Source organism: Rhinopithecus bieti, unplaced genomic scaffold, assembly GCF_001698545.2.
Source record: "Rhinopithecus bieti isolate Rb0 unplaced genomic scaffold, ASM169854v2 scaffold_11380, whole genome shotgun sequence".
In the NCBI taxonomy this organism is placed as follows: domain Eukaryota; kingdom Metazoa; phylum Chordata; class Mammalia; order Primates; family Cercopithecidae; genus Rhinopithecus; species Rhinopithecus bieti.
This window is the reverse complement of record NW_016807225.1, coordinates 3841352-3865238: the sequence shown is the minus strand read 5'-3', so window position 1 is coordinate 3865238 and position 23887 is coordinate 3841352. Positions and strand designations below refer to the sequence as shown.

At 50.9% G+C, this 23887-nt stretch overlaps 2 protein-coding genes across 12 annotated transcripts in view; one reads left to right on the top strand and one right to left on the bottom strand.

Moving 5' to 3' along the window:
- Positions 1-1676: 1676 nt before the first annotated feature.
- On the bottom strand, positions 1677-12473 carry GSTZ1 (glutathione S-transferase zeta 1). 3 transcript variants are annotated; one of them, XM_017880648.1, is made up of 9 exons: positions 12183-12473; positions 8456-8507; positions 6489-6556; positions 5841-5921; positions 5358-5483; positions 4130-4208; positions 3518-3570; positions 2911-2960; positions 1677-2200 (listed from the first exon to the last, which is right to left on the bottom strand). In XM_017880648.1, the coding sequence occupies exons 1-9, from the start codon at positions 12195-12197 to the stop codon at positions 2074-2076; spliced, it is 651 nt and encodes a 216-aa protein (XP_017736137.1). In that variant the 5' UTR covers positions 12198-12473; the 3' UTR covers positions 1677-2073. The 3 variants fall into 3 exon arrangements, with proteins under 3 accessions (XP_017736137.1, XP_017736138.1, XP_017736136.1); XM_017880647.1 differs by lacking the exon at positions 12183-12473 and adding an exon at positions 8754-8897 and having other exon boundaries at positions 1778-2200; XM_017880649.1 differs by lacking the exon at positions 5358-5483.
- Positions 12474-12482: 9 nt separating this feature from the next.
- The window catches only part of POMT2 (protein O-mannosyltransferase 2), a 50861-nt gene continuing 39456 nt past the window's right edge, over positions 12483-23887 (top strand). For 8 of the 9 annotated variants that reach the window (XR_001887081.1, XR_001887080.1, XR_001887083.1 and 5 more), the window contains exons 1-2: positions 12483-12930; positions 22351-22435. Coding sequence is in view for 3 of the 9 variants with exons in the window: in XM_017880631.1 (XP_017736120.1) it covers positions 12683-12930; positions 22351-22435 (333 nt within the window). In the remaining 6 variants the exon portion in view is untranslated. The remainder of the gene's footprint in view (positions 12931-22350; positions 22436-23887) is intronic. The other variant, XM_017880633.1, reaches the window with a different exon arrangement.

Genomic DNA, 23887 nt, shown 5'->3' with positions numbered 1-23887 from the left:
AAAAAAAAAAAAAAAAAAAAATCTAAAAGTTAAAGAGGAGCCATATCTTGGCCGGGCGTGGTGACTCTCGCCTGTAATTCCAGCACTTTGGGAGGCCAATGTGGGCAGATCACCTAAGGTCAGGAGTTTGAGACCAGCCTGACCAATGTGCCTGTAATCCCAGCTACTTGGGAGGCTGAGGTAGGAGAATCACTTGAACCCAGGAGGTGGAGGTTGCAATGAACCTGAGCTCTCACCACTGGACTCCAGCCTGGGCATGACAAAGCAGGACTCCATCATAAAAAAAAAAAAAAAAAAATTAGTATCTTATGAATATGTATATCACCTGTTTATCCAGTAAGTTTGCCACTTTCCTTAATGGATATGTAAAATTTCTGAGGAACACAAGCCTATAATTTTTGCTTTCTTCTCAGGTATTTCCTGACAGCACCTCCCTATTGCTTTCCTCCTTCTGAAGTATTTCTGGGGACTTGTTACTTCCATAGAGTTGGAATTACCAGTATCAGGCCACTCCATTGTTCTTCCTTCACTGTGGCCATTCCCACTACGGGAAGACCGCGTATCCAGTCTCCCTGCGGCCTCTAGCGTATCAGGATCAGGTGTCTGCTGAGTGTGATATGGAAAGGAAGGACTTGACTTACCACTCAGCCGTTTGAGAGAAGCCCCTACTGGAAAATATTCTGTAAAAAGGTGATGGTCTTTGCTACGATTTAAATGTTTATGTCCCCTCCAAAATTCATGTTGAAACTTAATCTCCAATACAACAGTATTCAGAGGTGGGGCCTCCAGGAGGTAAAGGTCCTAAAAAGTTCATCTAATTTCATCCCCAGAAGCTACCCCAATCTCCCTACGGCATCTCTGCCCGGAGATGGTCCTGGTTCTGCCTGGAACAATGCCAAGCATGGGAACTTGCTCCCTCCAGAGCAGCCCGTAGTACATTGGTACCTGCTTTGTCTGCTGAGCTGGCCTAGTCACACTGCTCCCAGCACCATTTGTGACTGGATTTACCTCGAGTGCCTAATCCTGGGACTGGTCTGGAGAATGCTGGCCCTGAAGATGAGGGACTGGGTTGAGAGGTCCAAATGGCCTCTCAGTACTGGAGTGGAATTTTTTTTTTCTTTTTAGATGGAGTCTCACTCTATCGCCCAAGTTGGAATGCACTGGCACGACCTCGGCTCACTGCAACCTCCACCTCGCAGGTTCAAGTCATTCTCCCACCTTAGCCTCCTGAGTAGCTGGGACTACAGGTGCCTGCCACCACACCCGGCTAATTTTTGTATTTTTAGTAGACGGGGTTTCACCATGTTGGCCAGGCTGGTCTCGAACTCCTGACCTCAAGTGATCCACCTGCCTCGGCCTCCCAAAGTGCAGGAATTATAGGCATGAGCCACTGCGCCCAACCTGGAGTGGAACATTTAACAACAGCACCATTCCTAGCCCTGAGAACTAAGCCGGTCACTAGATGCTTTCCTGCTTCTATCTGTTATCTCCCTGGATCTTGTCTGATTCTTTCAGGCAGGCTTTTGGGCGTATTTCTCTCTTCATTGCCTTTAGGTCCCATAGGCCAGGCCTGCCACAGGGTAGGCAAACAGCTGACTAACTTCCTCTACTGGTCCAGGCACAGGGGATTCCAGCTAGGGACAGTGTTCATCTTCTGGAGTCTTAGACAAACAAGGTAGAGGCCTGGGCTTCAGTTTAATTCATGCCAAATTTCAGCGTGGGCATTCTTTGGAGTCAGACACAAAAGCAGATGAGAAAAGGCACACAGGCTTCCCCGTGGTGTTATGGTGAGCATGCCAGGCATTTTAATCCAATTCTCATCTCAGCTTCACGACTGCCCCATCACATAGATAACAGTATTCCTGCCCCGCTGCTCCCAGCATCTTCCTACCCAACCCCACATGCATTTGACAGATGAGCGGACTGAGGGGGAACAAGTTTCAGCAGGAAGGCAGATACAGGGCTAGAGTTCGAGTCTCCTGTCTCCTCAATTAACTCACTTGTTTCCAGGCCTCTTCAGCCCACCCAGCTTCTGCTCCTGTGGCCCTGTGCCAACGGGGCAGGATTTGGGAGCTAGGCCCTCAGCTCGGTGGGTGTATCTGGCTGCCGGCAGGGGTGAGTCACCTGGAAGGCCTCCAGGACCAGCAGCCTCTTGTTTATGGAGCTGATGGTAGGGTAGGGGGTGCAATCCACCTTGAATCTGTAGTAGAGAAACACCTGCTAAGCCAAGGTTTTCAGGGACACAGGGAGACCGCCCTGATGCAGCAGGGGGAGCAGAAGGCAGGGCTGGATGAGGTCCAGGGAGCTGTCCAGGGAAGGATGATGGGGCAGCCCTTATTCATAGAAGATGGGTAGGTCTTGTGCAGTATCGTTTGGCATCTGTTACCTACTACTCCTATTTCTTTGAGAACCTACTATGTGTAAGGCCCAGTGCTAGGCATTTATATATACAGACTCTCTCTTCCCCCATGTTGTAAGCTTCTTGGGGGCAGGGAATGTGCCCGACATTTCCATATCCCTAATGCCTAGCATGATGCCTTCCAGAGAGGTGCTCATTCGTGCCCTACTGAAGGGTTGATGGAGGGATGCAGAGGTAGAGCTCATTTCTGGGCACAGACACATCACATCTGAGGACATCAGGCAGGTGATCTTGGGGGTCCACCAGGTGAGCCACCTCCTCTTAGGAGCAGGGGCTATCTATACAGGATCATCTGAGCTGTGGTGGGCATGGTAGGAGCACTGCCCCAATTTCTTCTGCCCTCTTCCAGGCCAAAGTGGCTGTGTGGCCTGGCATGGTGGGCCCCTTGGCTGGATGGTGAAGAGTCTGCATGAGATGCTACCTCACCAGCTGAGTGGTAACTGACTGTGGGCAGAGCCAGGAGAAGGGAGGGTGGCAGGACTCTCTCTTACCTTTCAGCATTTGCCACCTGAGGCACCAAGCACAGATCAGCCATGGTCACCTGAAAGAGGGTTGGGTGGGTTCCCATCAGGGTGCGTACCCCAGACTCACTGGCTGGACTGGGTGTGTCCACTGCAACTCTACTGGGGGTACCAACGATCTGCTTTGGCTCTTTCAACATCCCACCCCCAATTCTTGTCTGCCCTAGGCCTGCATGTGTCTGTCTCCCAGAGCTGAAGTGCCCTCCCAGGCCGTGCTCCAGTTGCCCTGACAACCAACTCTGTGGGTTGAGAAGGCCAGAGAAGATGGATTGCCTGGACTGCGCAGACGTCATCTAGTGCAATCCCTCAATTGACGTCTGGCCTGCCTCATCGTCTCACAGCCAGTCTTCTACCTTGAGTAACTCCCTCTTGAGACGGTTTAGTGTAGTGGGAGTGAGCTGAGGAGTGCCCCACAGCAGAGATCCCCCTGCAGATGCCTCCTCAGGAAGCTGTGAGCCCCACCTGCCTCAGGGTGTGACAGATGGCTGAGTCTAAGGGGAAGAGAGTGACAGCCTGGGGTCAGCATGAGGGAGGCGGCCGCTGTGGCTGGGCCTGGGGAGGCCTGGGGACAGCTTACCTCATCTCCTACACAGTATGTGCCTGCTGTGCTCTGTAGGATCTGCTCCAGGGCTGTGGGGAGGCCACATAAACATCTTATTCTGGGTGCAGGAAGGGGACACCAAGCTTTCTGGGCCTTGGCCTCCATAGTTATGAAATGAGCGCCCAACTGAGTGACAGACTGGGCACGGCTGCTGGTGAGAACTGGCAGCCAGGTCTGAAGAGAGCTGCTAGGGACAAGCTTCTGTTTCCTTAGGCTCCGCAGAGCCAGCCACCATTTCCCCCACTAGAGTGGACAAGCCCTGCCACTGGCCACGGTGGCAGCTCTCACTCTGATGGCTGGCACTGTGCTGGCCTTGGTTTCCTGGCTGGAGTGGGCAGTGAAGCTGAAGTTGGACCACCCAGCTATGAAGGGCTGTGGGCTGTGGGTGCAGGGACTAAGGTTCCTGGAAGCACTGGAGCTAAGGTCTGGAGGCCCACCCAGCCCTTCGCTTCCCGAGTCCTGCCCTCACCCATGCAACTGTCAGGACCAAAGCAGCCTGGGAGGGTGGTTCAGATACCCAGGCCCCTGTGTGCGAGGGCCATACCTCTAAGAGGCCACTGTGGGGCAGCTCACAGGGTGAGGACTCACCGTTAAATCCAGAAATGATGGCATTCTGGGCCCAGGTCAGCTGGAACTTCTCTTCCACTTGCTTCAGGACAGACAGGTTCTATGCAGCCCAAAGAAAGTCTGTGATTGCTCCGAGAGCTGGGTGGGGGCTGCCCCGTGGCTAAACCCCTTCAGGGAAGTTCACTTGCCATCTGCCCCTGGGGGCTGGACATCTATCCCTTCTCCCCCCAGGCTCCATGAGCCCCTTCCTTCTACCAGGGCCCTGAGGCTAGAGGGAGGTAGCCATCCCAGCAGCCACCTTCACAGGCTGCCCCAGTGGCCTCAAAAAGCCATGTAATTCCGTCAGAGATGTGCATGAATCCCTATTCATGTGATACAAGATGCGGCCATGGCTGTGGCAGGTGCACCCACAACTCAGGCCTGTCTCCCTCACTTCTCCCTTGTGTGGTCCCTTGTGAGCAGACGGAGTGTGATAGAGGGTGGGGCTGGGATGAGGGAGGTCCACAGGACTGGCTTTCAGAGATTTCCACCCTGGCTCCATCTTGGCACTCCTAGAGCCATTTTACCTCTGTTTCCTCATTATGGAGGAATTTTATTTCCTCAAAATGGAGATATCTGTCTGCTCCAACATCCTTTGTTAAAATGACATGGGAGTGGGGGGCACAGGCATGCAGGGGTCCTGACTTGGTCCCCACTTTGCTAGGACCTACCTGTGGGACTCAGCATAAGTCACTCCACCTTTCTGGGGCTATTTCCTCATTCAGAGTAGAAGCTGGTACAGATAAACTGTTTTTAATACTTACTTGTCTGTTTTTAACAGTGACACCTCCATCTCAAAAAAAAAAAAAAAAAAAAATCCTACATGTATCCCAGTGTATGACCGAGATAGCACAGATGAAAGGGAAGCCGCTCTGGTTAAAGGCGGGAGGCCTGGCCTGGGGCCTGCTCAGTGTCTCCCCTGCCATCCTGGCCCTTTCCCTGCCTCAAGCACCTGTACATGCGTCCTTGGAAACTAGAGCTTCTCGGAACGCAGTGGGGGACCAGCTGGGATGGCTGATTTCTGAGACTGAGATCTTTGCCCCCTTCTTTCACATGGTCCAGGTCAAAGCCCCTGAGAATCCAATCCCCTCCCTCCCTTGACGCCCCGCCCCATACTGGGCACCCGCCCCCATAATGGGCAGCTCACAGCCAATGTGTGAGTGTAAGAGTGTGTGAGGTGTGCAAGGGTGCAAGTGTACAAGTGCCACACCTGCAGGGGCTGGATGCCACCAGCAATGAGGTCAGAAATCATACGCACGCTGGCCCTCTTCTTTGGGTCCTGAGGCAGAAGTCGCGGAGTGGGACGCGTCTCCTCTAGATACTCAATGATGGCCAGCTGTCCAGAGGGGAGCAGTGAGGCAGGGACAGGGCCCAGGACCCCTAGGCCAGAGGGGACAGGGCCAGCAAACTCCTCCTCCTCCTCTTCCAGCACCATCACTACACCTCTTCCCCCCACCTCCTCAGCTCAAGCCCTATAAAGCCATTTTGGACCTTATCCTGCAGAACTTGGTTCTCCATGTGCTTGAATCTTCCTTTATTTTCCTAAACAACCTCCCACCCTCCCCACGAGCCTTGTATTGAGCCTCTCCTATGTGCTAGGCACCTTGACCATACACAGGCGAGGAAGAGATGTCAGGTGCTCTCATTCAGGGCACTACTCTCATGAGGGCCCTCCCCCAGGCCCTGCACTCACTGACTGGTGAATGGTGATTCCATCAATCTTCAGGGCTGGCACCTGCTTCATGGGATTCAGTGCCTGGAAGTCCTTAGAGAACTGTGGAGACAAGGCCCTGGTGGGCTGGGTGGCCTGGACTGTGTTGGCCAGAGGAGAACCAAGCAAGCCGGAGAACCCCAGGCCTGCCGCCCACCCCCCTCTCCCTTCCCTGGGAAGGCCCTAAATCCTAGGCCCAGGGTAATCCCTGGGGGATCCATGAAGTCTCCCAAACCCCAGCGGCTGCTGAGCCATAGGCTTCATCCTAACAGCCTGGCTATGGGCTTTTCCCTGCATCTCACACCATGGCCACCAAGGCGGCTCCTACCCTAGTCAGCCATCCAGAGGGCCCAGTATGGGGTGGAGACTCACTCGCCACCCACCCTCCCAGGGTCAGGCATTGGAGCGCTCAGGCTGGGGTACACAGCCTGGACCTGGGCCCTTCCCAGACCTCCTGCTACTGCACAGGGTGCCACCATGTCCCACAAGGGAGAGCCAGCAGCCTCTTGCAGTGACAGTCCACAAGACACAGGTTCACTTCTCTGGGGCAGAGCCTCCCCTTCTTCCCCTGCCTGGTGCCTCTTCAAGGCCTCCAATTCCCACTTTGTGGTCTGGGAACAGCTTTCTTACCTGTTGGCCCCCATCCTTTATGAGATTGATGGGCACCGTCTCATAGTCAATGCCTTTCAAGGCCAGAGCTAGGAGAGACCACAGATAGCAGAGTCAGCGAACAGCCTCTGGCCATACTCTTAAATAAAAGAGCCCTTCTAGGGTGACATAAGGCCAAAGAGGGGGAGGCTTCTCTACACTTCTGGGTGGTCAAGGGTCACCTTGGCACTATCCCCTTCTCTCCAGCTTTCCTTGTTACCACCTGCTCCCTACCCCAGATGCATGATGTTCTGCCTCGCTCACCCCTGAACTCTTAGAGACCTCACGATCTGGACCCCCCAATGGGGCCCTCATGCCCCCTGGGTGGTGATAAAGGTGTATGCCCCGCCACTCCGTGGGCTCCTGGAGGACAGCAAGGGTGTGTCGTGTTTACCTCTGCTCCCCCAGGGCCTTAAACAGTGATGACCAGTGTCTTGGTTGGAGACATGCAATTACTCCCTCAAGAAGGCAACTAAGGGCCAAGTGAAGGAGCTCAGGTGGCCACACAGAGCACACACAGATGGCACTCTTGTTCTGTTGGAGAAGGATCTCTTCCAATCTATTCTCTCTGTTCTCAGGGCTGTTTACTAGAGATTCCAGACAGGCACTGGGCTCCTTGGTGGCCTTGGAGCGCATTTGCTGTGACTCCAGTCACCAGATTTCCTCTCCATCCCTTTTGATAATTTCCCCTGGCAAGCTGAGGGTAAAAAAACCTGGGTGGGTCAGCACTAGTGGAGAAGACTGCGTGCGTATGCATGCGTGTGTGTATCACGCGCACTTGGGCATTCAAGTATGGTGATGGCCAGCCTCAGGGAAGGGCAAAGGAATGAGGGGAGGAGGACCAGACATGTCACGGTGTAGAGAGCCTGGGCAACACCAGGCTACTCCTAGTGCTGGTCAGCTCCAGTCTGGGGAGTGACAGTCTTTGGGGCTGGAGGAGACACCTGGACGAGGGAAGACCAAAGCACACAGGCCCTACAGACAGCACCTATATTGCTCTGGCTTCTGGCTTCTGGCTCAGCCAGGGCAGAGGCACTAGCACCTGGGGATGGGTTCATCTTCTTGGAGGAAAGTTTCTCCTGGCACCCAGTGCTCTTGCTTACTGATCCCAGCAAATACCAAGTGACTGCGGGATGGAGGAGGGGTCACGGAGGATAGCTTTGCCTCCACACTCTGGAGGCAAGCTTCTTGCGTTCAAATTTCAACACAGTCACTTGCTAACTGTGTGGCCTTGGGCAAGTAACTTAATGGGCCTCTGGAGCCAGACTATATGGTTTGAACTCCAGTTCTGCCTCTTAGTAGCTGAATGATCTTGGGCAAGTTACTTAATGTTGCCTCGGTTTTTTGTGCCTCAGCTTCCTCCTCTATACAATGGGAACAGTAATAGTACCTCCCTCCTAGGGTTGTTGAGGTTTAAATGGAATCGGGCACACAAAAGCACTCAGCAGAGCTTTTCCTCAGCACAGTACAGCCTTTGCCAAATGCTGTGTTAAGCCGAGGGAGGGAAGGGTCAAACAAGGACTAGCCACAGGGCCCTTGTTTCTGCTTTTCTGAAGCCTCCATGGCTGGCGCTGGCCCGCTGGTCCATTCTGTTTGCTTTGCCAGTTCAAATAAGATAAGAACTGAGGGAGGCCAGCTGTTCCCCTGCTAGTTACCAGGGGCAGATGGATTTTGTGACCCTGCTTTAAACACGGTTGCCAAGGGGCTTTGGAGAGCAGTGTTGGGAGAAGTGTCAGTCCCAAGGAAAAAAACAACCCCCTTCCTCCCACCCTCACCTTGTGTTTCCAGGGTGGAGATGCCATGAAGGGATGGGGGTTCTAGGAGTCAGGGGATGCTGGTTGCTGGGGGTGAGGTCCTTTCTGACAGAGCACCCCTTCCATCCCAGGCCAGCTTCTCCACCCCAGTCCACCCCACTCCAGCACTCAGGCCGGAGGAGGCACAGCTCTTACCAATTCGAACTCTCCATGAGCAGGAGCTTCGGAAATAGGAATAGAGGATGGGCTGAGGAGAGAGGATGAAAGCACGTGTTAACCCATGCTGGGTGGGCTCCAGCTCGGGAGGAGTCAACCGTTTCTTCCTATCCTGCCAGGCCTCCTCTCTCAGGCCTGCATCTGGGCAACTCAGGTCAAGACTCCGAGCTCTCTGAGAGGCTCGTGAGGTCCCTTGGCTCCAAAATTGTGCTCGTTTGAGCTTCTGAGGTCCAAGAGGCCCCCAAAGGGGCAGCCAGTCTGCAAGTGCCTTCCTTACCTTGCCAGACTCTGTCATGGTATCGTGGTGACTCTCAGCCTCCCAGGGAATGTCCCCTCTGGCAGAGCTTGAGCAGGGAAAGGAAACCTAAAGGGGTGGATTTCAGGAGCCAATGGGGAAGCTGGGCTACCCAGGCACTGGGGGAACTTTGACTCTGGTCAGAAAGGGCATTTCTAGCCAGGCACAGTGGCTCACACCTGTAATGCTAGCATTTTGGGAGCCAAGGTGGGCGGATCATTTGCGGTCAGGAGACCAGCCTGGCCAACATGGTGAAACCCTGCTTCTACTGAAAACACAAAAAAAATCAGCCGGGTGTGGTAGTGGGTGCCTGTAATCTCAGCTACTCAGGAGGCTGAGGCAAGAGAATAGCTTGAACCCAGGAGGTGGAGGTCGCAGTGGGCCGAGATCGTGCCACTGCACTCCAGAGCAAGACTGCATCTCAAAAAAAAAAAAAAAAAAAAAAAAGGAAAGGGCATTTTTTTCCAACTTGCTGGAAGTTTCTTATGCTCCTGCTGGGGCCAGGCATGGTGTCCCCCCACAGAGCATGGCCTGGTTGTGATGCAGTAGTTTGAGTGGTAGAGCGGGCTGGGAGCTGGCATCTGGTCTGGACCTGGTGCAGGAACCAGCTCTGCATGACCTTGAACAAACCTCTGCCTTCTTTAATCTTCGGCTCCCTCATTTGTAAAACGAAGGATTGCCCTAAAATGATGGCAGGGATTCCTTCTAGCAATGCAGAAAGACGAGGAATTCTGACTTTTTGATGCTTTGGTGCCTGTCTCCTTCAACCCCACCTCCCAGCAGTCCAGGCTCTCAGCTGTCCCCATAAAAACAGCTGGCAGATATGCTCACTCACCCCAAAGGTGAGGTCAAAAGCTGGCAGCCCACTGGGGCCCTATCTGGCCCTCAGAATTTCTGTTTGCTCAACACAGTAGTTTAAAATGTTTCAGGTAGTTGCCAATGTTTAAAAATCAGGACATTTCGTTCTAGTGTGGTGGGTCATGCCTGTAATGCCAGCACTTTGGGAGGCTGAGGCCAGCAGATTACCTGAGGTCACGAGTCCGAGACCAGCCTGGCCAAGAAGGCGAAACTCGTCTCTACTGAAAATACAAAAATTAGTCAGGTGTGGTGGTGTGCGTCTGTAATCACAGCTACTCGGGAGGCTGAGGTATGAGAATTGCTTGAATCCAGGAGGCGGAGGATACAGTGAGCCAAGATAGTGCCACTGCCCTCCAGCCTAGGGGACACAGCAAGACTCCATCTCAAAATAAATAAAAATAAATAAATAAATAAAATCATGACATTTTATATACAACACCTGTTTTTTTCTTTTAAAATCTGGAGACAGTAGATTTGGGCTCCTAAATACCAACAATTGATGGGAACAGACTGATGGCCCCCATCAACCAAGGTATGCCCTCTCAGATCTGCCATGGCCCATATCTGGCCCACTTTTCTCATTTTTGTTACCTTTGGGCTCTTGGGGGCAGCTGGGTGTGTGATCTCTACTCCAAAGTTTAAGGGGCTCAAAGTTAATTTCTCTGGTACTTCTTGGGAAGCCAGCCTTTCAAAGTGGAACCCAGGAAAGACTCGCCAGTGATTAGCACTCATGAATCTTCCCACCAACATGTGTATCCCTATGGATGGGGGAGAACTTGACAGAACTTCTCAGATACCCTGTTTACTACCCCTCTGACTATAGACATTTCACCAAAGCTCCCTCTCCCCTCTGCCACCTCCAGAATATTAAGCTGCTCTCTGAACCTGCTTTCACCATCCCTGTACTACCAACTCAGTCTGCTAGATGGCAAGGGTACAAGTGGGAACCTAGGCCCTTCCAAGGTGGTTCCCAAGCCCAGGAGTCCCAGCCTGTCCTGAAGGTACCTTTTGTGGGGAAAGTAAAGATGGTCCTGGCACAGAAAGCAGGCAATGGCCAGAAAGTGCCTTTCGAAGAGGAGGAATTGGGTGGCCACAACTGGATCTTTCTTATTTGGAGATGCAGTCCCCTTTCCTTACTTAGCCAGGCTACAGGGGCCCTGGGGCCAAGGGACAGGGACTGCTGGTGACCACTAAAGAGTGGCAGATATTAACTGGCTTAGAATCTCTGAAGAAATGCCTTACCTAATGGTTAAATGCCTTTGGATTACACCTTTGGATCTGTACTACGAATGACCAAAAGCATGGTAAATGCTGCTCCCCTCCATCACGACCCACAAGCAGGAAACCTGAAATCTCTTGGGCATTTTCTGCTTTCTCTTACCAGTGATAACTATGCAAACCATCCCCCGTTCCTTTCTGCACTTGTAGAACTAAATTTTAAGCCCAAGTATCCATCTCATCAGCACCCCTGGAAGACTTCTGTTTCCAATTCAAATATGCATTCTGATTACTTTAGCAGATTTTATTTTTAAACCATGTCTTACACATGATTTGAGAAAAAGACTCCTAAAATCCCATTTGGAAGAGGGAGGACTATACATTATTAACGTGACACAAAGTCCCATCTAACGTGCCACCCTCCTTAGTGCCATAAAAGTGGTTCTCAAACTTTATGGCGCGTTAAGACCCATCAGGACCGCTTATAAAAACATGCAGATTCTCGGGCCCGTTCCACCAGAGATGAAGAGTGGCTATGGAGCGGGCCCCGGGAAGAACATGTGAAAGCCGTGAAGCTCCCCAGGTGATTGTCACGACTGCCTCTCCTCGCTCGGGGACTTTTTTTTTTTTTTTTTTTGAGACGGAGTCTCGCTCTGTTGCCCAGGCTGGAGTGCAGTAGCGCGATCTTGGCTCACTGTAAGCTCCGCCTCCCGGGTTCACGCCATTCTCCTGCCTCAGCCTGCCGAGTAGCTGGTACTATTGCCGCCCGCCACCATGCCCGGCTAATTTTTGTATTTTTAGTAGAGACGAGGGTTTCACCGTGTTACCCAGGATGGTCTCGATCTCCTGGCCTTGTGATCCGCACGCCTTGGCCTCCCAAAGTGCTGGGATTACAGGCGTGAGCCACCGCGCCCTGCCCAGGGACTCTTACAATATAAACATTACTGGAAGGCCATCTCCTGCTAGGGCCAAGAGAGGAGCATGAAGGGCTGCGAGAAACTGGAAAGCTTGGGGCGACGTTTGGAAGCCCTAGTGGAGGTGTCTGTTAAGGGGAGCAGGGAGGGCGGGGCAGAAGTGAAGCGCGACCGGACAGCGACTCCACCCGGCTACGAACTCCCCACCAGGACCGCCTCCTTCCCCAGCCCAACCCTCTCGGGAATTCCAGACCCAGCGGGCAGCGTGCAGCACGCAGGCGCAGAGCGTGCCCGGCGCAACGCACGGCACGCCGGGAGTCTTTGTCTGCTGGGCGGACGGAGCAGCTCACCTCTGACCCCGCCCCCCAGGGGTCTCCAAGTGTCTAACCAGTTTCCCTCCACCCGGGTGCGCGGCACAGACCTTCCCCGCCTGCATCTGGCACTTCGCGCGACCCCTCCTCTAGGCCGAGAAACTTCGCGCCTGGGACTCGCCAACAACTAAGGCCCAGTGAAACTCGACGAGTCAGGCCCGTGCCTTTCGTCCGGTTAAAGCGATGGTCTGGACTACAGTGACCCTTCCGGTCGCCTCTGGCACGCCCAGCCCTCCCGCCACGCCCCGTACCCGGGGGCTGCTGGGAGTTGCAGTTCCCTGAGCCCGACCCCCCCTTGCCCAGTCCCCCCTCGGGCCGGCCGGCCCTCCCGGTCCCGACATGCTCTGCGCCTCCTGCCGCCTCCTAGCGGCCCGGGCCGCGACCACGCTGCCCGCCCCGCCCCGCCCCGAGCCCGGGGCCCCGCACTCCGCTGCCGTGGAAGGGAGTTGCATTTCCCGGGGTACCCCGAGCTGCCCTCCTGTGACTCCTTGGCGGGGCGGCTGGTCAGAGTGTGCCTCTGGGCCGGTGGGCGACCCGGAGGAGGGGGAAGATGCCGCCGGCCACGGGCGGAGGCCTGGCAGAGTCCGAACTGCGTCCTCGGAGGGGCCGCTGTGGGCCCCAGGCTGCTAGGGCCGCACGCCGGGACGTGGCCGCCGAGGCTGCGGCGCGAAGCCCCAAACGGCCTACCCGGGGCTCACGGCGCTTCGAGGCGGCCGGCCGGTGGGCCCTGCTGGCCTTGGTGACGCTACTGTCCTTTGCCACCCGTTTCCACCGCCTGGCCGAGCCGCCGCACATCTGGTGAGTGATGGGAGGGACTCGGTGGCCACCATGGCAACCGCGAGGGGACGCCGTCCTCTGATTGGCCCGAGGGTACGGAGGAGGCGGGATCTACAGGAGGAGGGGCGGGGCCGTGATGGAGGGGAACTTGAGATACCGGGTGGGTTGGCCTCTGGCGAGGTGCATTCTCTGGGAGGGGGATCGTTTTGCTCTGGTCGTGGGGCAATGGGATTGTTAGGATCTGAGGAAGCAGCCCTCATGTCTTCCGCGTTGTTACAGTGCATCACCTGGCTTGCAAATTGTGGCTTTTAAAGGTGCTTTCAACTTTCCAAAGAGAATTGCAAATTCTTGGGTAGAGAATTTTCTAAGGCCTGAGTTCCGATATCTGCAGGATTTTCAGGCATCAACAGAGGGGAAAATACCTAACTGTGTTACCTTTGTCTTATAGGGCAAGGACAGTTTGATTGTTCAGGTATGGTGACAAAAGGATTTTAAGAGGCACAACTCTTCCTGTGAGAAGAGATTTATTTTCTTAAAGGTTTTAGCTTGTACTATCCAGATACTGGGTGTCAGAAACGGAACTCCTTTTTTTTTTTTGAGACGGAGTCTCGCTCTGTCGCCCAGGCTGGAGTACAGTGCGCGATCTCGGCTCACTGCAAGCTCTGCCTCCCGAGTTCATGCCATTCTCCTGCCTCAGCCTCCAGAGTAGCTGGGACTACAGCCTCCAGAGTAGCTGGGACTACAGGTGGTGGACTACAGCCACCACCACGCCCGGCTAATTTTTTTTTTTGTATTTTTAGTACAGACGGGGTTTCACCGTGTTAGCCAGGACGGTCTTGATCTCCTCGTGATCTGACCGCCTTGGCCTCCCAAAGTGCTGGGATTACAGGCGTGAGCCACCGTGCCTGGCCCAGAAATGGAACTCTTTGAGCAAAAAGCAGGCAAGAAAACAGACTGTCAGGGTTGCTTTATTTAGAAATTAATAAATTAGCCTGTTATTGTGTCGTGACTGCTGGCAGAAGATGAGACTCCTGGGTTAGAGACAAAGGACTTTATTACAGGAAAGAGGATGCATGTTAGAAGCAGTTTCCCTTGCCATCCAAGTCCCACAGGGTGACGCTATGGGTTTAAATGGATGACTGCACAGGCAGTGGGTTGCATCCAAGTGAAGGAACGACCAGCTTGGAAAATCTGTTTTATAGACGGCAGTACGCAGACCTCCTCTTTGTCCTGGAGGGAGACACTGCCTCTTCTGTCAAGGTTGCTTGCTGCAAACACAACCCTGAGAAATGGCCCAAGTGAGATGCAGTCAGGGCCTTGCATTCTTGGTAGACCCAGAATGATGTGTAGAGGCACGAGCAATCTGACAGCCTCTCTCACTCCTCGATTCTGCAGTCTTGGCTTCTAGCAGATTTTCACATGAATATGCAACTCCCCTGGCTACTCTGATTAACCTGGCTGACAGAGGCAGGGACCAAATCTTTTCAGTTTGTGCCTTACAGCATTTAATTAAGGTTGTTGTCAATGGGACTCTAAGCAGCAGAATAAGGCCAGCTTACAGTATTTACCTCAACCATGCCCTCCAGAGTCCTGAATTCAGCCACTTGTGAATAAGTCCTGGGGGCACCAAGGAATCTTATTTCAGACATCTGATCTATTAACCACTGTGACCTGTGCACAGAAGTTCAGATTGATCTCTGATCTTTGGTGTCATTACCAGTAATTACAATAGCCCTCTACCCTTATAAAAAAAATTTTAAGAAAGTAACTACCAGGCCAGGCACGGTGGCTCACGCCTGTAATCCTGGCACTTTGGGAGGCCGAGGCGGGCGGATCACCTGAGGTCGGGAGTTCGAGACCAACCTGGCCAACATGGTGAAACCCCGTTTCAACTGAAAATACAAAACTTAGCCGGGCATGATGGCGGGTGCCTGTAATCCCACCTACTCAGGAGGCTGAGGTGGGAGAATCACTTGAATCCGGGAGGCAGAAGTTGCAGTGAGCTAAGATCACACCATTGCATTCCAGCCTGGGCAACAAAGTGAGACTCCACAAAGTGAGACTCCGTCTCAAAAAAAAAAAAAAAAAAAGTAACTACCATGATTAATGGCAAGATATTTTGTGACCCATTCTTCCTTACACTAACATATTACTTGAAGGAGTGCAGGCCACTCCAGGATTTTGTTAGATTTTATTTGGATCACCATCAAATTTAAACCACATGGGCAGTGTCACTGAATAGTTGCAGCCTCAATCACTAGACAAGGCATAACCTAAGGAAGGCCCCTAGGATCTCAGGAGAAGCATGTGATCTGTATCAGCTGGTTTGATAGAAGGTTGTGCTGATCTGTGTGTTTGCACACCTGTGAGGGAAGTCTGTGTTTGGGAGTTGGTGTTGATGTCATCAGGCACGTGGGAATAGTTCAAGACTGGCCATGTCCACGTGAGTTTTTGTTTTCTTTTTTTATTTTCTTTTTTCTTTTCTATACTGACCTACTAGATAAAGTTTTTTTGTTTTCATAGTGAGATGACAAACTCAGCCACAGGTCAGATTGCCAGCCACAGTTGCTGCTTGGCTTAGGTGGACCATATGAATGTTTGCCAGGCTTTGGTGCCTGGCAAACAAAGAGAACATTGTTTCCCTTCTCTTTACATCTCCAGGGGCCTAAGATGTTCCTTCCCCAGATGCCAGGATTGTTTCTTTCCTTCCATTGCTACATAATTAGTGTGTCCTACCCAAGTACCTATAACTTCACCTTTTCTCCATTTATTCAATATCCAGACCTTTTTTTTTTTTTTTTTTTTGAGACGGAGTCTCGCTCTGTCGCCCAGGCTGGAGTGCAGTGGCCGGATCTCAGCTCACTGCAAGCTCTGCCTCCCGGGTTCACGCCATTCTCCTGCCTCAGCCTCCCGAGCAGCTGGGACTACAGGCGCCCGCCACCTCGCCCGGCTAGTTTTTTGTATTTTTTAGTAGAGACGGGGTTTCACCGTGTTAGCCAGGGTGGTCTCGATCTCCTGACCTCGTGATCCGCCCGTCTCGGCCTCCCAAAGTGCTGGGATTACAGGCTTGAGCCACCACGCCCGGCCAATATCCAGACCTTTTAATACCCAAGGGCATTGTTAGAAAATTGACAGAGGCCCATTATGTCTTCTACCTTGACACATGTGGGCCACTGTAGGGGGACTTTAAAACCACTGTACCCAGCCAAATGATCATTAACTTTATGCTGTAGCACCAGGCCATTCCAACAAGACAGTCTAGTGACTGAACTAGAATTAAGTCCGAATTACATAGATAGCCTCCTCCTCCCAGCTGATCTGGGCTTTCTGTAAGGCAAAAGATGAACCATGGCCAGAAATGGTCAGGAAAGAATCTTAAATTTTCAAAATAGGTTTATATAATCCGCCACCCCTTTTTCCTGATCATTACCCAGTTGGTAGGCAAAAGGAGATGAACCCTTTCTGAGAATGGTGGCTGCCTTAGGTGACCAAACTGCTGCACTAAGGTGTGTAGACCGGGAGGAGGTTAAAAACAGAGTCAAACATCTTTTTGAGTTGATCTTTGAGGGAACTATTCAGTACCTGACAATATTATGCCTGTGGATGGTAGGGAGTGTGGGAGGTCCATCGAATACCTTGGCTATTGACTGTTGACACTGTTGGGTGGTCGTTGTAACAAAAAGATATGCCACTGTCAGACTGTAGATGGTTTGGAAAGCAGAAAACCTGGCAGAGCTTAGTTCCAAGGGCCACAGTGGTATATACACAGAGTCAGATGATTGAACTGGAAAAGCAACATCAGCACTGTAACCTGAAAAAGTATCAGCAGTAGCAAGGTACTGATGAGAGCCTGGGAGAAGGGAACAAAGTCCTAATGTCAGTCTCCCAGGAGCAGGTGGGGTCAGTGCCCCTTGCAACGTGGTTTCCTTTACTGCAAGACAAGCAGGCCAACTTTTGGCAGGAGTCACAAGTCTGGCACGCAGTAGTGGCTTCTGCCTCAGAAACATGTAGTCCCTTACATTGTGCCTGGTCCATGATGGTAGATGTTTCCATACCTGTTGCATGAATCCAGGTGGCTATGGCCGCAGTCTTGGTGGTGCAGGCTGGATCAGCAGCTTGATCCCAGTCAGTCTTATGAGAGTACCTGCCCTTAGTGTGGGCACCTACATGAGTGATCCAGTCTGTCCTATTGGCAGGCAGCCATGATGTGTTTCCATAGTTCTCACTTTCATCTCTCAGTATTTAGTCTTCCAAGTGGCATACCAAATGCTTCAATCCTTACTGCCGTCAGCCATCCAGAGTTGTCACTGGGGCTAAGTGCCTGCTGCTGCCTGGTGGGTAACATCAGTTTTTAACTCAGCCTAATCATTAGTGAGCCAGGCCTAAGCATTTAGAGGAACCCCTGTGAATCAGGGCCCTACTGAACCAGCAGCTCGGCTTCAGGCAGTGGAGAAGGTTGTTTCTCCCAAAGTAGGAGCTGCCACTTCTTCACGGAAAACCAAGATGCCTCTAGGGCCAGCCTGGCTATGCTCTTTTTTTTTTCAAAGAGATGAGGTCTGACTTTGTTGCCCAGGCTAGAGTAGAGTGGTACAATCGTAGCTCACTGCAGCCTCAAACTCCTGGGCTCCTCCTGCCTCAGCCTCCTGAGTAGCTGGCACTACAGACACGTGCCACCACATCCAGCTAATTAAAACAGAATTTTTAAGAGATAAGTTCTCACTGTGCTGCCAAGGCTGGTCTTGAACTCCTGGCCTCAAGCCATCCTCCTGCCTCAACCTCCTGAATAGCTGGGATTACCAGCTCTATTCTTGAATGTACTATTTCCATGGGATCAGTGAGGCTTGTAAACCCTTCCCTTGTTATCAGTAGATTCCCACTGACCCACCCCAAAGTGGGAATACTAGGCCAGGGAGTCCTGAGCCCTTTATGGGTCTGGCAATCAATTTCAAAGCGTTGAGTAGTTAACTAAGAGGTTAATAGCTGCCCTTTTAGAAAGAGTGTGCTTGGTACCTGTGTCCAGCAGGTGGCACTGTGATTCTGGTGCGTGGCTCTCAGTACTCCAACAGCCAGGAAGTTTTATTTATTTATTTATTTATTTATTTATTTGAGACGGAGGAGTCTCAGTCGCCCAGGCTGGAGTGCAGTGGCTTGATCTTGACTCACTGCAACCTCTGCCTCCTGGGTTCAAAAAATTCTCTGCCTTAGCTTCCTGAGTAGCTGGGATTACAGGCGCCCGCTGTCACGCCTGGCTAACTTTTTGTATTTTTAGTAGAGACAGGGTTTCACCATGTTGGCCAGGCTGGTCTCAAACTCCTGACCTCAGGTGATCTACCTGCCTTGGCCTCCCAAAGTGTTGGGATTACAGGTGTGAGCCACCACTCAGAGCTGCCATGAAGTTTTTAAGCCTGTGATTTATTTCCTTTCCCTTCCAGGGATGTGGATTTTCATCTTCTGGACCACCAGGAGAGGACAGGATCACCTGTCTACACACAGCAGCCCTTGCACAGGATAATCCTCTTTGACACTTATGGGATCAGTATCAGCTATACATTCAACACTGGAAACCACAGGAATAGTACACTGAAGAGGCCCAAAGAGCTCTGCCTGGAATGTCACTTTAACTTCCCTTCCCTACGGGGAGCATGGCTCAAACATTACCAGTTTAATCTGGACACTTTTTCCCCTTGAACGAATGCGTCTAGAAGGCCTGCATCAGGGGTATGGTGACAGCAAGCCAGAGCTTTTACCATTTCCCAGTTGGAGAGTGTGGCGGTGCTGGATGCAGGAAGTGAGGAGAAGCTTTTTCTCCTCCTTTAGCTGTTCACTTAGGCTCAGCAGCACGACCTCCCCAGTGTCGCTCCCCCAGAGTTAGGACTAAAGCGCTCCCTTTATTTAGTCCATGTGCACACTGCTACAGCTCTCCCTGCAGTTCTGAGTGTCTGCGGTAACCTCTGTGCCTAGCACATCCTCCCCGCCATGAGACACTGTAGAGTGGAGATGTGGGACCTCATATCCAGCAGAGCCCTGAGTTTGCCCCTCTCCTCCCTGGGGCTCTCCAGCATACTAGGATGGGTGTGTATGACCTTCAGTCCCCTTTAGGGACATGGAAACCCTTTAATCATCTGTCTTTTTTTTTTTTTTTGAGACGGAGTCTCGCTCTGTTGCCCAGGCTGGAGTGCAGTGGCGCGATCTCAGCTCACTGCAAGCTCCGCCTCCCGGATTCACGCCATTCTCCTGCCTCAGCCTCCCGAGTAGCTGGGACTACAGGCGCCCGCTACCACATCCGGCTAATTTTTTGTATTTTTTTAGTAAAGACGGGGTTTCACCATGTTAGCCAGATGATCTCAATCTCCTGACCTCGTGATCCACCTGCCTCGGCCTCCCAAAGTGCTAGGATTACAGGCGTGAGCCACCACACCCGGCCCATCTCAGTCTTTAAAGCAGCTGCGGTTGTGGTAGAGTGGGAAGGATCGTGGGACATAAACTGAGAGAGTGGCTCTGAACCAGAAAGCAAGGCATATTTGTATTTACTTTTGGCTTGAGTACACAGCTCCCCCAAGGATCTTTCGGTGTTTTCATTTTACTCAAAGTTCTGTCTTATATAGCAGGGTCCTATTGCCGCACCATTTGTTGAAGCGTTGGAGACTTGTTGATTGAGCAGCTACATCCATATTGCCTTTTGGCAGGGGCTGCTGGGCTTGCTGCCATTGTCATGATCACTCCTCTTCCTCCTTTTGCCCAGACCACAGGGCAATAACCAGGGTGACATTCAATGGCTTGTTTCAATCCTACCTCTTTCCATCGGTCTCTGTAATAGTGGGACAGTGGGGGACTCTCGCTACCCCATTCCCGGCTCATGGAGGCCCTCATTCTTTCTCTTACCGAAGACTATGTCTCTCCTCCTCCTATGCTTGTCTCCACATTGTCAGGGGCTGGGGATTTTATCTTAGCCTACTTATAAGCTAGTAAGTTAGCCTGTCACTGTTGTTTGCATGCCGAAAGAAAACAAAGTCTTGGGTCAGAGACAAAGGACTTTATTTCTCATGGCACAGCAAGTGGGATGTGCATCAGCATGTTGGCATCAGTTTCCTTTGCCCCTAAGTCCCACGTGGTGCTGGTACTGGATAAATGCTTGCACATGCAGTAGGTTGCATCACAGCTGAGTAATATTAAGCTTGGGAAATCTGCTGTTTTATGGCAAGCAATAAACAAGACAGCCCTGTGTCTCAGAGGGAGACACTAACTCTTCCCTCAAGGTTGTTTACTGCAAACATGACCTTAGAAATGACCTCGGGAAAGATGGAGCGGGACATTGCATTCTTGGCATACCCTGTGAAAGGCCTGGAGGAGCACAAGAGCGCCATGGAGGACTGTCTCTCCTAACACAAGCGATAAAAGCCAGGAGGAAATATGAATGTTACCACTGGTTTTACTTGGGAAACTTTTGAAGTAAAAATCTGGAGCCCAGGCCGGGTGCGGTGGTTCACACCTGTAATCCCAGCACTTTGGGGGGCTGAGGCAGGTGGATCACCTGAGTGTTGGAGTTCGAGACCAGCCTGGCCAACATGGTGAAACCCCATCTCTACTAAAAATACAAAAATTAACCAGGGGGGCATGGTGGTGGGCACCTGTAGTCCTAGCTACTTGGAAGACTGAGGCAGGAGAATCGCTTGAACCCAGGAGGTGAAAGGTGCAGTGAGCCAAGATTGCGTCACTATACTCCAGCCTGGGCAACAAGAGTGAAACTCTGTCTCAAAAAACAAACAAAAAACAAAACAACACAAAACTGGAATCCTTTTGTTAGTATGTTCCCAAACAGATTTAAAAACTAGGACAGTTTAAATAGGGTCCAGCAGGGATGGTACTTTATAGTCTACAGAATTCTTTCACATGTGTTACCTGAGTTGAGCCCTAAGGCCTCCCTGGGAGGTGGGCAGGGCAGATAATATCATTGCCTTCGTTTTGTAGATGAGATAAGAGGAGTAGAGAGAATGAGTGATTTTGCCAGGTTGTGCCATTAGTTAGCAGTGGAGCTGGGACTGGGTCTCTCTTTCTGCAAATCAATTTTGTTATGCCGCTTTGAAGTTATTTCTCTTTGACCTCACCATGCCAGTGTCCTCATCGCATGTCAAGCAATGTGTTTAGCAGGTGCTGACATAGACCTATTCTTTTGCCTATCTTGGACCCACCGAGTAAGATATAGAAAGAACCCTAGATTTTTAGGTAAAACATGTTTTCCCCTTATGTAGTAGGTCACTAATGACTGCTCATGACCTGGGAAACTGATGACTACTAGAAAGTAACTCTTCTTTTGAGCTGCAGGGAGAAAATAACAAATAGAAAAGGCCAGGCTCTGCTGGATGACTTGGCTGCCTTCCCAAAGCCCTCATGTATGGTGTAGAAAGGTGTATGTGCTTGTATAAAAGAGGACTTTGCATTGTGTTTGAAAGCCTGTTTATTCAAATCACTTATTTACTTGCAAAATAAGCAGTGAGGATAGGTTTTAGATGTGGTCTTAATTTAGTAAGAAAACCTTCAACTTTTATATATACTAGTTAGTATAAGATCAGCCAGATCACAGTCAGCCGCTTACTTGTCACAGAGTCGCTGAGCAAAGTGAGACTCCTGTGACAATCATGGTTTATAGTCTTAACCCTGACCAATAACCCAGCAATGTCGTAATGGACCTTGTAATAGCAAATGTTGTCTCAGAAGTTAACAGACTTGGAAGAAACTTTTTTAATTTAAATTTTTGTTTACACTGGCTACTTGGAGATAAGAACATTCTTTTTTTTTTTTAATTTTTTTTATTTTGTTGAGATGGAGTCTTGCTCTGTAGCCCAGGTTGGAGTGCAGTAGCGCCATCCCGGCTCACTGCAAGCTCCGCCTCCCCGGTTCACGCCATTCTCCTGCCTCAGCCTCCCGAGTAGCTGGGACTACAGGCACACGTCACCACTCCCGGCTCATTTTTTGTATTTTTAGTAGAGACGGGATTTCACCGTGTTAGCCAGGATGGTGTCGATCTCCTGACCTTGTGATCTGCCCGCCTCAGCCTCCCAAAGTGCTAGGATTACAGTTGTGAGCCACCACGCCTGGCCAGAAGAAAACTCTTACTACAAACCTTTTCTTATTATGAGAAAACTTCTTGTCCTTTTAAAATAAATAGAAACTCAAGATACAGAGTAAGTATATGTATATTTAACTCAATTGGTAGGTAATTGGCTGGTGAATATTTGCTCACCTTTCTCGTCTGTCTAAATGAAGACCAGTGGCTAACTTCCTCAAATCACTTGTGTCAAAAGATTTTTTTTTTTTTAAATCCAAACTTTTGCATTAATTATTTGAAATGCACAGCCTTTAATTTTAACCATGCTTTATTAAGGCCATTTGGATTTTATGATAATTTTCAAATTCTTGTTTTTCTTTCTGTGTTTCCTTTAGTTGGGATGAGACTCACTTTGGAAAAATGGGAAGTTACTATATCAACCGTACGTTTTTCTTTGACGTGCACCCGCCTCTGGGAAAGGTGAGCAGTGTGGTGAACAGCAGCTCTCTGGTCCTGGAGGATCGTTCCTAAGGGCTGGAGCCACATCTTGATTTTGGATTTGGGGCTTGTAGAAAGAGTTTGGGACTTGTAGAAAGAATTTTCTGACGTTTCAGACCAGCTACTTTCATGGAAAATCTTTGGTGTTTTTTAAAGGATCCTCTGGGCTCGGAAATGGAAAGAGGGCCCATCAGCTGAGGGAGGGATGAACAAAAGTGTGGCACAGCCATACAGTGGAATACTATTTGGCCGTAAAAAGGGATGAGGTTCTGATACGTGCTACAACATAGATGAACCTAGAAAACATGCTAAATGGAAGAAGCCAGACACAAAAGGTTACATCCCCTGTGGTTCCACTTACATGAAATATCTAGAACTGATAAATCCACAGAGACACAAAGTAGGTTAGTGGTTGCCAGGATCTTGGGGAGGGAGGATTAGGCAGTGACTGCAAATGGGCATGGGGATTCTTTATGGGGTGATGACATGTTATGGAATTAGGTAGTGGTGATGATTGCACAATTTTGTGAATATACTTAAAACCACCCATTGCACAGTTTAAACTGGTGGATGTTATGTGAATTTGTCTCAATTTTAAAAAAGAAAAAAGAAATAGGAATACACTGCATGAAGCAGAAATAGCTCAGGAGGCTGATGTCCACGTGGGGCTGACTTCTTTCTCCCTTCCCATGTCCAGCATACACATTGTTTGATCTGTTTCTCTCACATGTTTTGCCATTAGAAATTCCACCAATTAGAATTCACTTTACTCTTTTTGTGTTTGTTTGTTTGTTTTGAGACAGCGTTTCAGTCGTGCCACCCAGGCTGGAGTTCAATGGCACAATCTTGGCTCACTGCAACTTCTGCCTCCCAAGTTTAAGTGATTCTCTTGCCTCAGCCTCCTAAGTATCTGGGATTACAGGCGCCCGCCACCACGCCCGGCTAATTTTTGTATTTTTAGTAGAGACAGGGTTTCACCGTGTTGGCCAGGCTGGTCTTGAACTCCCAGCCTCAGGAGGTCCACCCACCTTGGCCTCCCAAAGTGTTGGGATTACAGGCATGAGCCACCGCGCCTGGCCCATTTTAGTCTTTTAAAAACAAAAATCTCTGAGAAGGCTCTCAGATTAGCTCTGGAGTTCACGCAAGGCTTTCTTCCTAACTGGAGACTGAGATCTTGGGCACCAAGGGGACAGGAATTTTCCTGTGAGGAAGTGGGGAGGGATTTTGGAGCATATAGTACTTGGGGGATAAAGGTGGGAGCAGGAAAGCCAGGAGGAGGCAGGGATGGTAATCTTTTCTCAAAGATCACAAAGATCACCTATGGTTGGGCTTAAGGAAGCATGAGAGCAGGGGCCTTACAGGGCGGAGGGGTAGAGAGGGAGGTAGAATAGGTAGCCTATTTCAAAACTGACTCTGAGCCCAAGAAAAGTGTAG